Below are 12532 nucleotides of genomic sequence, written 5' to 3' on the forward strand. Positions count from 1 at the left end.
GGCTCTGGCTCCGGCTCCGGCTCCGGCTCCGGCTCCGGCTCCGGCTCCGGCTCCTGGTCCGGCTCTGGCTCTGGAGGTGCTGCTCCCTCTGGTAGCGTTGTTCCCGCCGGTCCCTCCGGCTCTGTTCCTGCTGTTCCTACCGCTAGCGTCCCCGAGGGCGCCAGCGCTGGTGCCTCCACCACCCCCTGTGACACCATCACCGGCCAGACTGTTGTTCCCGTTGCTACTATGACCGAGGGCGGCTCTGCCCCCAGTGTCCCTGCTCAGTCTGGCGGTGTTGTTCCCTCTGCTCCCGCTCAGTCCGGTGCTCCTGCTCCTAGCGGTGGTGTCGTTCCCTCGTCTCCTGCTCAGTCTGGTGCCCCCGGTGCTCCCTCCGGTGGTGCTAGCGTCCCTGCTGTCCCCACTGCTAGCGTCCCCGAAGGTGCCAGCGCTGGTGCCTCCACCACCCCCTGCGACACCCTCACCGGCCAGACTGTTGTTCCCGTTGCTACTATGACCGAGGGTGGCTCTGCCCCTAGTGCTCCTGCCCAGTCTGGTGCTCCTGCTCCCTCCGGTGGCGCTCCTGCCCCCAGCGGCGGTGTCGTTCCCTCCGGTGGTGCTAGCGTCCCTGCTGTTCCCACTGCTAGCGTCCCCGAGGGCGCCAGCGCTGGTGCCTCCACCACTCCCTGCGACACCCTCACCGGCCAGACTGTTGTTCCCGTTGCTACCATGACCGAGGGCGGTTCCGCTCCCAGTGCCCCTGCTGAGTCTGGCGCCCCTGGTGCCCCCAGCGGTGTCAGCCCCTCCGAGACCCCTGCCGCTCCCGCTCAGTCTGGCTCTGGCAACGCTCCCAGCGGTGGCTCTCCCGCCCCCAGCGGTGGTGTCGTCCCCTCCGGCGCTGCTAGCGTCCCTGCTGTTCCCACTGCCAGCGTCCCTGAGGGCGCCAGCGCTGGTGCTTCCACCACTCCCTGCGACACCATCACCGGCCAGACTGTCGTCCCTGTCGCTACCGAGACCGTGACTCCTGTCCCCGTTGCCACCTCGGCTACTGAGGGCGGTTCCTCTCCTCAGATCACCACCGCTCCCGTCGCTGGCTCCGGCTCCGGTTCCGGCTCTGGCTCTGAGACTGAGGTGGTTACTGTCACCGTCACTGCTACTGTGAGCGTTTCGGCTTGCGACTGGTAAGCTTCCAACAGCAGCCTACAAGTTACGACGATAGCAACGGCATCAATGGTGAATAGTCCTCCTGTATATACCTAATTTTCTAATTCTAATTATTGTGAAGATTGTCTTGAATATCTGCTCGAATTTGTACAAGGCGAGGGAAGCAGGATGTCTATAGTGGCGAAGCAGGTACAAATCTTTATTTTCTGGCTTGATTGTTTGATACTATCCCACCTTTCCCTCCAATGGAGTCCATTCGCTTTGCCGATGCAATGATGTGTTATTTGAATACCTGTACAGTACTTATGATGGAGGATTGAGCGAAAGCCAGCCTCGTCTTGAATGTTCATTTCTTCTTTTTTCTTAATCTCGATTCGATATGCCAAACCAGCGTATCTCCATGCCAAGTAGATCTTGATTTCTTAGCAACAACATAAGCGGCCCCCTTCTGCCCCAAACTCCCAAAGCAGTAATCAAGCAGACAATCCTCGTTCTTAGTAAGACAGTTCCCCTGCCCCCGACGATCCCGTCCATCGTGATTAGAGCCAAACCAACGAACGAACGAATGCCCCTCTAATACGAATCCCTGCCTGTTTGTTTGTTTGTCTGTCTTTACTCATCAACGTTCCAGAACCAAACCACCTCATCCCACTCAGCTGACAAGGTCTGAGCAAAACACTACTCAGTCGATCACAATTAGAGAACGCGACACAGCCACGAAATGTCACTACCTCATCATCAAGCGGCTGAGGACGGGATACAGGGTACGTCATGATAGCGGCACGCAGTGGGTAAGCTGACGAAGAGAGATGATTCTGAGCTGATGTGTACACCGTAGTGACTTGAGTTAGGATTGACTAGTTAGCATGGTGGAGGAGATTGGAGACGGGATGAAATGGGATGTTCGTGCTTTGCATGCTATCCACTTACTACTAAAATTATCTGTGCGAATGGGTGGTTAATTAATTGACTATTATTAAATGGATGCTTATTTTCTACAATAATATTATTATACTATAATACCTATATAGGGCTGTGGGGGGTGATGGGCGCACGTCATTCATTATCTGGGACAAGTATACAGTGGGAACCGGTACTGGCATTATGGAGTCACTACTATTGTGGGTATGTATGTGTGCTTAAGCTCTTATCGAGATGATCTTATATGTGTCCTGGTGATCGTCGCTGCTCTTTGTAGGTGGGTGTAATGCTTAAGACATTTTATTATTATTTATTGTTCCTATCTGAATGGATTGTGCTCGTTAGGATTAGTGTCTGTGCTGATGATGGTTAACTTATAGGGGGCTGTTAGTATAGTTTGTTTGTTCGTTCGTCACGAGGTTAAGGGGAAAAGGGATACGATGACGAGAGGAAGTTTGTCGGTTGTTTAGGATTATCTAACTTTCTATCTAGACTGCAGTAGATTACACGATTTTTACATGATTTGATGTTGTAGTTGATTTGTACAACTCACCTAGGTTTTATCACCAACTGGTGAATAACCCCCCCCCCCCCCCCAAGTGCCCCTCGATACGAATTCGACAGTTTCCTAGGCGTGATTCAGTACCTACAGTATAAAATTCTGTGTTATTATTATTCTTATTATAGAGCGTGACATGGCTCTGCTATCTACTATTCACCCATGTAGGAGCCGGACTCGGGCTGAGTAGTCTAACATACAGTCTGCCTTCAACGCTAATCCTTACCAGGTCTTAACATTGTCCATATAGGAGGCACTTGGAAACATGCACCAATATTGAAGGGCGTGCTCAATGGCACTATTTATTTCCCCTATCTAATTACTGAATGCAAGATACCATACCCTGTTACTCTACAGTACATTAATGCGTTACCGAATCTACTCCCATATCCCCCTGGCTCCTCAGAAGGTGGAATAGGGGCATACTTGGCTCCCTCCCAGCTAACAACCACCACAACCAACCACCATATTAAGATCTCCCATTAACTGAGCATCTCTATACCAACGGCTCAACGGTCTAAATAACCGACAAACAATAGTCTCAATAGTCGATCAGCCCGAGATTAATAGTCAACCTAGCCTTGTGGAGAATCCCCCGAAAACGGTCGCGTGCCGGGTGAACTTTGTTTAAATGAAGTGCGCTAGTAGTGGTTCCCCCGGACTAATATTTGGGATTACTGTAGAATTAGACTACTATCTCATTTGCCAAGAAAACTTTGCTGTTCGTTCCACGGGACTGGGATTGCGTGGTCTGAACTTTGCAGAAAAATGAATTAAACTATGATGGCACAGGGGTTGGATGGACTATTAACGGAGATATTGCTGAGACAGGCATAGGACGCAAACTCTCTTTTTGTTTATTGTTTATAGTGACATTACCACGTGTGCATAGATCGCTAAGTATTGAGTTGCGGAATCCTCCAATCCTTCGCTCTTTTAGTGGGACTTTGGTATGTGGGTTTATGTAGGTGAAGCTGTGTGTGTGTGTGTGTGTGTGTGTGTGTGTGTGTGTGTGTGCGCCCTGAATGGTAGGGCATGTAGACTACCTTGAAGATGCAGAGCTACCTACCTTGTCGCTCGAGGCGGTCCGGCGCATCGCGATGATCTTCTCGCGGAGCAGCTTCTCGCGTAGTTCGGAGCTGGAGATGCGTACACGAGCTGGGTTATTGGAGGGAGCAGCAGTCTGTGATTAGGTGGTTAGTTTAGGTCTTTACGGTGAGAGGAGCAATGCAGGTTTTTTTGGGCGTTGAACGAACTTAGGAAATCATAGAATTTGTGTGAAGAGGACCCTCAGAAATCATTCACCCACCTCAGTGGCATCCTTCATCTCTTGGTCGCTCGAGCTCGGCTTCTCAGCCTGCGGTGGTGATCGTTTGGCGGCATCCTCGTCTTCATCAGCCATCCTCTTTCGTTTATCACTGGGGACGGATACGGAGGACGTGTTGCGCCGTCTCCGCGCAACTGGGGCATATCTCTCAATGGACCGACGCCGCTTCCTATCTCTCATGCGGCTGTGGCTGCGGCTGCGACTCCGACTGCGGGAGTCCTGGCTGGCGCTGCGGGAGCGATCTCGACTGCGGCTGCGGCTAACACTCTGGGACGAGTACCGGCGTCTGCGGGTGTCATTGCGATCTCTGCTGCGACTCAAACGGCGGTCGTCACGGGACTTGCGGGCCTTTGCAATATCAGCGGTGGATTCTTTCTTATCATCTCGTGAAGAGTGAGGCGATGATCCTCTGCGTCTGGTGCCGCTACCATCCGACCCTTGCGACCTCGAACGGGACCTCGATGCTGAAGAACCTCTCCTCTTGCGTCGATCCCTGTAGACAGGTGAACGCGATGCACTGCGGGAAGAAACGGATCTCCGTCTCCGTCGGTCTCTTCTGGGACTACGTGAGCGTGATGATTCACTGCGGGTAATGGATCTTGCACGATCACCGTAATCAGGGCTGCGTCTCCTGGGCCTCCTGCGATCACCGCGGTCCGGGGAGACAGAGCCGCTAATCGACCGACGTCGTCGGTTCCGGTCGTTGCCAGGATGGCGCCGACGTGGTGGGGGTGAGCGCGAGGAAGACACGGAGCGAGAACGAGAGCGGCTGGGCGAACGGGATGGCCGACGGCCTCTACGAGAGCCTGAGGGCACGTAGGAATCGAACTCTCGTCTGCCAGGCGGACCTCGAAAACGGTCACGGCTGCGTTGTCGCGGAGGCGACCGACGCCTATCAAAGTCTCGACCACCGCGACCACCGCCTCTTCTTCCTCCCCTTGTGCGCTCAGACCGTTCTCTGCGTCGAAGGTCTTCAAGTTCTCGTTCTCGTGCGCGCTCCTGTTCCTTCTGTTTGCGGGCTTCCTCGGCGGCTCTTTCCGCTTCGATCTAAATAACGAAGGCGTCAGCATGCGACCAACATCCCAGACATCCGCGAGTCATCCCACCTTCTCTTGGATAAGTTCCAGTTTCTTCGCCTCCAGCAACTCCTTGGGCACGCCCTGGGGGTTTTCCTGGGCACTCAAGCATAGCGACCACAGCTCTTTGCAAAACTTGCCAGTATCTTTATCCAGGAATCCGGTGAGCTGAATCTGCAGGGACTTGATATCGGGCTGAGATAATGCAAAGTGAAACCAGTTAGCTTGAATGGCTGAACCCCGAGTAAAACATAGCAAATCAGCATCAAAGGCAAAAGGTAAAAGGTCGTACATACAAACCGCGACCCTTCCAAAAGGTTAAAGCAGAGCTCAATAACGACGTCATCTTCATTTCCCAGAATCTCGGAGATCTTTCCAGCAATCCATCTGCAATAGTCAAATGTTAGTTCCAGATCCGGATGATAACAGCACCTCGCGATAAGAAACTCAGCTGGGGCTTTTGCAACGCACTTCTTCATCACCTCGATGTTGACCTTGGTCATATCCACCTTCCGGCTGAATTCCGGAGGGAATTTGGTCTGCTTCAGCAGTTTGGCATCCACACTAGTCGCCATGGTTTCTAGTCCTAGTTCAAGAGAACCAACAGCTATTGAGGAGTCGACAATATGTGCAGCGACCGGCGCGTGAACAAGCTGCGGTGATGAGCCAGCCACGAGACTGCGGTTTGGGTGTGTCTCGATGTCCGAAGGCCGGAGTCGCAGTCGGACCGAGGATAGCTTCAATCTTGCCTTTTTGGGAAGTTGATATCACTCCTAGTATTTACCTTCTCGAGGACTCAAGTATCAATCTACCTGTTATCCCAGACTTAAGCACAATTGTATCTCACTAATTGATTGAATATTTGACAAAGCCAGTGCCCCTTTTCCCCTTTCGAAAGAAACTTGAAGTGCCTGACCACCTCTGGTCACTACGTAGTATAATGTCCAACTCTATACCCTCTTATACTCTCGACAGTGTGGGCTGTCATTGAATCTCTGCACTCATAGTACCGTAGTCATAAAATTCTGTGATAATAACATATAATATACAGTCACACCACCTATCTAACCGCATAGTTTCCTTATACCTCCCCGCGTAACGGGTCCGGCACCCATGCTTCGAGGTCCACCACTCCAGCCCTTCTCTCAAAAAGCCCAGTTCCGTATAGCTTCAAAGTTGCGGCAGGTATGTACGATCCTACTATCTGCCTGCCACCGCGGTATACTCCCATTCCACAGCCAGTGGATGGTTGATACATCCGAGCTACACATCAGACTCTGGCTGATAGAATCAGAACAGTGGTCGAGATGAATCCAAAATTTCTTCACCGCTTCAGGGTCACTCACGTTGAGGCCCAGGTCGTGGCCCCAGGCCTTTTGATGGAGGTGGTGCTGGTAGGAAGGATTAGTGGATCCGTGTGCCTGTTTCAGAGGAGAAAAGGAGGAAAGACAGGACTACAGACAAGTCAAAGTGATATGAAAGAGTCATGGATCATTTGAGAGAAGCGGTAGACGAGACGTGCCTATCGCGTAAATTGTGCACATGCACAGATATTGGCAGTTAGCAGTTTTCAATCAGATTGGCCCTGGAGGACTCTTGTTAGGATCGGGCTCATTCAAGCCCATACAGGAGGAAGCGCCTGTATCTCGCGGTGCCGTATAGAAACTCCGCGCAAGAAGTAAATATTAGGAGCGGTTAGTATGCTGCAAGTTCGATAGATTGATTGGATCATTGGATAAGTATGGCTGAGCAGTAACTAGTGAGTAGTTGCATCAAGTAGTTAGAGACTAAGTAGTCAGCCGAGCTCTCTCTCATGAGGTTCAGCTCATACTTGCTTTTTTCCCCATCAGCTTGTATTCCAGATTACCGGGAATTACATATTATACTTTACTGGAACTGGCCGATCAGCTGAGACGGGGGCAGATGTGACTCGAAATCTCGCAGAATACTCCCAGTTACGATACCTCCCAGTCGAGCATAGCTGCGATACATCGACACTGTGTTTCGGTGATTGACGACTGCTGTGATGACATTGGTAGCGTTGCATTTGTGGATCATCACACCATTCATGCATACAGTATAATCTGCTCTTGCTATACAGCCTCATACTTAGCTCACGAGGATTGGTTGAGATTGACAAGTTCCATGAATCCCTCCACCCTTCGTAGCACAAGTTACTAAATGGACTTGACTACCATAGATTACCAACGCCGGACTAGGGGCTGATCATCGTATTTTCCCATCTACGACTGCATGCTGATCAACAGGAAGATGTGATCCCTTCACATCAGTGAGCCGACGTAGCCACGAAAGCGGGGAGAAGAAAAACACATGCCCGAAAGTGGAGTCTTCAGGGTAGGGCGAGCTTGTGTATAAAACGAACGTCAGGACGTCTCTCATCAGCTCTACACAGAACTCACAATTTGACTCAACCAACGGTCAATTCACCCCACTTGTGCCTGGACAGCACGCCTGCCTCATTTTATAATACCTCTCCAACATTCAAGATGAGATACACACTCCTTGCTCTCGCGCTGGTTTCTGCGACCCTGGCCTTGCCCACCGTAAATAATAGAATATGGACACACCCTGAACAGCTCTTTGTCTACTGCTCAGGGATCAGCTTAGGCAACCGGCTAACGCAGGACTTCACAGGACCTCTCGAGCCAGAAATCTGCCGCCGTGGCTCAAACCAACTTTGAACCAGATAGTTCTGGCTCGTTCCCTTACCAGCGTGACGTCCAGATTGCCCAGGAGGCTACTGTGAAAGACTTTGATGGACCTTTTGGTCCGGGCCTTCCAAATGTATGTGATCCTTCAATCCAAAGTGATGACCAGCCCTGCTGACAAAGCTGCGTGGAAGGGCGTTGCCTTTAGAAGAGATCTGACTGGTACCAAGCCATTTGTCAAGCGTGACAACCAGGATGCCTAGGAGGCAACTCAAAGATGCTCGCCATCTACAGGGATATTTCTCGGTGTATGGAGCTCGCCAATCCAGTATAATAACCAATTTGCTGACGACAGATTCTTGAAAAGGTTTTGGTTGGCGTGGAGAGTCATCCGCCAAGCCTGAGAGTCAGGCCAGTCCTTAGGTAACACTGTGATAGAACAGAGGGATCCAATGCCGGTTAATGGTAGTAGCAATACACGGATGAAACTAAATAGCTCATTGACAGTGCAGGAGATAGAGGTAGGAGCTTGGATTTTCAGGAATCAACATACTAGAAAGAAGACTCTTAGCTCTGAAGCAAGCTCTTACCTGGTGGGCAAAGAATGGCTTGGGACGGGCAGGAGGTATGGGGGCATCAAGTACTGCTAGTCAATCTTTTGCAGTATACTTTAGATTGATAGATTGCTCAGGCTTCAACTCGGTATAAGTCAGTTTATGAAGCTGAGTGGTAGACTATCAACTACATATTGGGATTCTCCTCACTTTAGAGATGGTACATACCAAGACTCCTTTCAGCTTAGGCTTCTTGAAGCCGGGTTATATCTAACTTTCCGGGAACAAACCCTGGAAATGCTGTATGCAACCATATTCAAGATAAAGATTGTCATAGGACGTCAGTGCCGGACTCGTGACATAGACAACTCGCCCCAGCTCTTCCACGCACTGCGCATGTCAGATATAACTGTATGACTTTGATTCTGACGGACCACTTGTGTAATATCTCAACCCAAGCATACCATTTGGAAAGCTCAGAGGTAGCCTTCGACAGATTGCCCTTCATTTGAGAGCTGGAGGGATCGACAGGATGAATTTATTAGGACCAGGTCCAAAGCGAATAGGAAAGCAATTACCAGAAAGCTCATCACCATTATTACAAATAATGGGATGTCAGGGCACCACTACGTCAATCCAATATCCAATGATCTATTAGTGTAGAAGATCAGGTTATCAAGGGCACAGTTGCTTGCAATCACATGTACCCCCCATATCTAATGTGCTCAATCACAATCCTTGCTGAGGACTCCAGGATTTGAGATCATGAATGTTATATGTCAATGTATATAGAGAGAGAATGTCGAGTAGAGGGTGTAGGTATTCTAAGAAGATACATCATGAAATGGTAATTGTGACTTATAGTGATCAATAGTAAATAAATTATCTGGTTGCTAGAAAACTAGGCTTTCTCCTAAGGAAGATGGAGATGGCCAATGTGACTGCAACTGCAACCCCCACCCCCACCCCCACCCCAATGAAAAATGGAGCCCAAGATGTGCCAGAATTGGCAAGAACTCTTAGCAGCATAGTGTCCCAGAAGTTACGGCATCTTTGAAACACTATGTATGTTTATATGATATTATTCCCTCGGAGTGATATTAACATACAGCCCTTCACTGATAACGCCAGCCCAAATAAAACGTCCAAATGCATGAAAGGTAGAAGTCGCAAACAACAAATAACGTCAAAGCCAGGTAGCTATTATTCTTAACTAGCTTAGTTCCCTTAACACTCGGGCTACTTCTTCCCTTGCACGCGCAAGCTCCTCATCAACCGTGCCTAATGCATGACGGGCCTTGAACTCGTAGTGCAAGTCGACGAGCTCCTTTGCGCGAATGAGGTCCTCGTTTTCGTAGCGACCCAAATCTGCTCCAGGGCTTGCTTGGCTTGTGCTCGTTGCTTTGAGTCCTAGTTGCGCTGTAGTATGGGGTATTCTCTCGTTAACAGTAACGAGCGCGAGGGCGTCATGGTGGTCCTGTGGTTGGATATTAGTTGAGTTGGTTTTTTGACGATGAGGTAGTCAGAAAGTTGTATTGGAGACGAGTGTTTATATTGGTCCATTATATAGAAGGAGAAGAAGGCTGAGACACTGGTTGAGGGTCATGGCAAGGAGGACATACACAGACGCGTAGGGATGTCAGATCGGAGAGGATCTCAGCTACTTGCATGGCGAGTTTGGTTCAGATCACAGGAGAGATGAACGATATTCTGCAACTGATATAATAGACTGTACTGGCAAGACGCCCTGCTCTCCAGATTCAATTCAGATGATTATGTACAGACGCAGTGCAAGGAGTGTAGTTGACATGCAGTGATAGAAGCACCCTTCATGAACTGAGCGGGTGACGTAAGGAACAACGAGAATAAGAAAACATTCTCAGCTCATCACAGTTTCTACTGAGAAATTCCAGACAAATAATTGTCTACACAAATCCTCTACAGTCCTTCAAGAGCCAGAAATCACTACCATTATCGCAATCCCACTTACTTCCCCACACAACCCTCTTATCATCCCCATCATCCGGCTCGACCCTCCGAATCTCGGAGAATCCGAGCCTCTCCGCACGCAGCGCGCGGAGCACCTTTCCGTGCGTCGCATCGGCCGAGCTCCGACTGGCCGATTATATTATTATCCGCCAGGCCTCATTGCCTTTACATTCCATTCCCACCCCCTCAATCATTCCTCTTTCCCCTCCTCCTCAAGCATTGAGAACATCATCATGGCCTCCGCTATCAGAGCCAATTGCAGAAAGGTTATCTGCATTGGCAGAAACTATGCGTATGTCTACATACCACGAGCCTCCGCATGTTGAGAGTGACGATCGATCGGTTCAGCTAACACCGCAGTCCGTTATCCGCAGCGACCACATCACAGAGCTGAACAACACCAAGCCCAAGCAGCCCTTTTTCTTCTTGAAGCCCGCTTCCGCTATTCTCTGCCCCGGCGAGGGTCCTGTGCTGCGTCCTCAGGGAACCAACCTGCACTATGAGGTTGAATTGGCGCTGGTGATGGGCAAGACCGTTCGGGATCTGGACCCGAATGATGATAAGGGTGCTTTGGATGCGATTCACAGTCAGTCATGATTTCCTATGCCTTTATTCCTTTTTGCCTATCATAATGATTGGCAATGGCTAACCATGTATAAAACAATTGCTGTTATAGGCTACCTCCTCGGTATTGACATGACTGCTCGCAACGTCCAAGAAGAAGCGAAGAAGAAGGGCCTCCCCTGGACGATCGCTAAGGGCTTCGATACTTTCCTGCCTGTCTCTCAGGAGATTTCCAAGGCCCGTCTTCCCGATCCTCATAATGCTTTCCTTCGCTTGAGTGTAGGATCGCAAATGCGCCAGGCCGACTCCACTGGTCTGATGCTTTACCGGATCCCCAGACTTCTGGCGGAGATCTCCCGTGTCATGACTCTGGAGAAGGGTGACCTTGTCCTGACTGGTACTCCCAAGGGCGTGGGTCAGGTCAAGTCTGGCGATGTCATGAAGGCGTCCATTGAGTACGATGGCAAGGAGCTCGAGGAGGGTCGCATCGAGGTCGAGGTCAAGGACCGTGAGGGTAGATACCGGTACAGTGAGACCTAAACGGCTGTCTTGAACGAGATATATGTATCAGATAGACAATGTATATACATACCCTGGTTCGGTTCCAATATAGACTATCTGGAATGATAAAAAGTAAGTCGGTCCCTCAACGGCGATACATTTCCATGACAATGCGTTCATCCTCTTCATCAGCCGGTACAATTGGTATGAACCTCCTCGCTCTTTGCCTTTTGCGTTGGACATGAGGAGCATTGGTCGACTCGAGTTTGACATTTCCATTGGATGTTTTGCTTGTCATGACTGGCTCCGGTACAGACGGTTCCCTTTCCTGAATAACCTTCAGCATGGCGTCCCTCAATGCATTCCAAGTCCACCCAGCGCGGCTCATCTCTTCCTCGATCAGAGTCTGTATACTTCCATCATCGAGACCTCGCACAACCGCTCTAACAACCTCACCTTCACCCCGTTGTGTCTGCAAACCAAGTTTGATCCCCTCAGCAGCAGCCATATATTCAGCAAGCGATCTCCCACCCTGCTTCATGACCCCATACAAATCCAAGCCAAATGCCCCAGTGTGCCCCTCATCCACCAGAGAAGGCGTCCCCCACGTAGTATCAGAAAGCGTCGACGACAGCCCAATCTCCAGACCACCCGCAGGAACCGATCCAACAGGCATCGAATCCGGAACAAGAACATCAGACCCAGCATCCCCAGCCTCTCTATCTCCTCCTATCACTACCTTCACCCCGTCCTTCCGCCACTCCAACAACATCTCTCTTACCTCATCCAGCAACCTCACACGAATACCGTCCTCCATTCTCTTTTGTTCATAAGCACTTCTCTGACACCCCTTCTCCAACCCATCAATTCTACTCCGTAATTGACGATTCTCAGCCTGGAGATCCTCAACCCGCTCAATGCCACTTTGTAAATTAGTATCGAATCGCGCTTCGAGGCCCTTCAGGCTATTCTCTAGCCTAGCATTCTCTTCGCGTGCTCGTAGTTCTAGATTCTTGAGGCTGCGATTGAGACTTGCTATTGTATCGTTAGCAGCAGCGAGCTCGGCTCTGAGGCCGTCGATTTGATTCACGAGTTGGATGTTCTCGCGTCGGAGCTCGTGGGCCCAGAGGAAGGTGGATGGGCGGGGGCTGTTGGAGTATGGTTGTCGGGTTGGGTTGGTCATTGGGATTGAGGAGTTATTTTTGAGTTGGGATTTCGCGGGGGACAGT

General features: G+C 50.4%; 6 protein-coding genes across 6 annotated transcripts; 3 read left to right on the forward strand and 3 right to left on the reverse strand.

Annotated features, from left to right (window-relative positions):
• Positions 1 to 228: 228 nt before the first annotated feature.
• Positions 229 to 1164, forward strand: BDQ94DRAFT_173594 (uncharacterized protein; the record flags this gene model as incomplete). The annotated part of the gene is made up of 1 exon (XM_026772193.1): positions 229 to 1164. One exon carries the CDS (start codon positions 229 to 231, stop codon positions 1162 to 1164), a length of 936 nt encoding a protein of 311 aa, XP_026622590.1.
• A 2501-nt stretch (positions 1165 to 3665) lies between these two features.
• BDQ94DRAFT_161856 (PWI domain-containing protein) lies at positions 3666 to 6141 on the reverse strand (the record flags this gene model as incomplete). The annotated part of the gene is made up of 8 exons (XM_026769451.1): positions 3666 to 3806; positions 3933 to 4325; positions 4379 to 4990; positions 5057 to 5221; positions 5323 to 5413; positions 5498 to 5633; positions 5677 to 5799; positions 6114 to 6141. The coding sequence occupies 8 exons, from the start codon at positions 6139 to 6141 to the stop codon at positions 3666 to 3668; spliced, it is 1689 nt and encodes a 562-aa protein (XP_026622591.1).
• Positions 6142 to 7533: 1392 nt separating this feature from the next.
• On the forward strand, positions 7534 to 7958 carry BDQ94DRAFT_173596 (uncharacterized protein; the record flags this gene model as incomplete). Its single annotated transcript, XM_026772194.1, has 3 exons — positions 7534 to 7590; positions 7682 to 7831; positions 7890 to 7958. The coding sequence occupies 3 exons, from the start codon at positions 7534 to 7536 to the stop codon at positions 7956 to 7958; spliced, it is 276 nt and encodes a 91-aa protein (XP_026622592.1).
• Positions 7959 to 9462: 1504 nt separating this feature from the next.
• Positions 9463 to 9919, reverse strand: BDQ94DRAFT_173597 (uncharacterized protein; the record flags this gene model as incomplete). The annotated part of the gene is made up of 2 exons (XM_026772195.1): positions 9463 to 9726; positions 9872 to 9919. 2 exons carry the CDS (start codon positions 9917 to 9919, stop codon positions 9463 to 9465), a joined length of 312 nt encoding a protein of 103 aa, XP_026622593.1.
• Positions 9920 to 10421: 502 nt separating this feature from the next.
• On the forward strand, positions 10422 to 11510 carry BDQ94DRAFT_149992 (fumarylacetoacetate hydrolase family protein). The gene is made up of 3 exons (XM_026767491.1): positions 10422 to 10530; positions 10613 to 10824; positions 10915 to 11510. The coding sequence occupies exons 1-3, from the start codon at positions 10472 to 10474 to the stop codon at positions 11340 to 11342; spliced, it is 699 nt and encodes a 232-aa protein (XP_026622594.1). The 5' UTR covers positions 10422 to 10471; the 3' UTR covers positions 11343 to 11510.
• BDQ94DRAFT_161858 (uncharacterized protein) lies at positions 11449 to 12486 on the reverse strand (the record flags this gene model as incomplete). Its single annotated transcript, XM_026769452.1, has 1 exon — positions 11449 to 12486. The coding sequence occupies one exon, from the start codon at positions 12484 to 12486 to the stop codon at positions 11449 to 11451; it is 1038 nt and encodes a 345-aa protein (XP_026622595.1).
• Positions 12487 to 12532: the final 46 nt, after the last annotated feature.

Source organism: Aspergillus welwitschiae (genome assembly GCF_003344945.1).
Source record: "Aspergillus welwitschiae strain CBS 139.54b unplaced genomic scaffold BDQ94scaffold_35, whole genome shotgun sequence".
Classification (NCBI taxonomy): Eukaryota; Fungi; Ascomycota; class Eurotiomycetes; order Eurotiales; family Aspergillaceae; genus Aspergillus; species Aspergillus welwitschiae.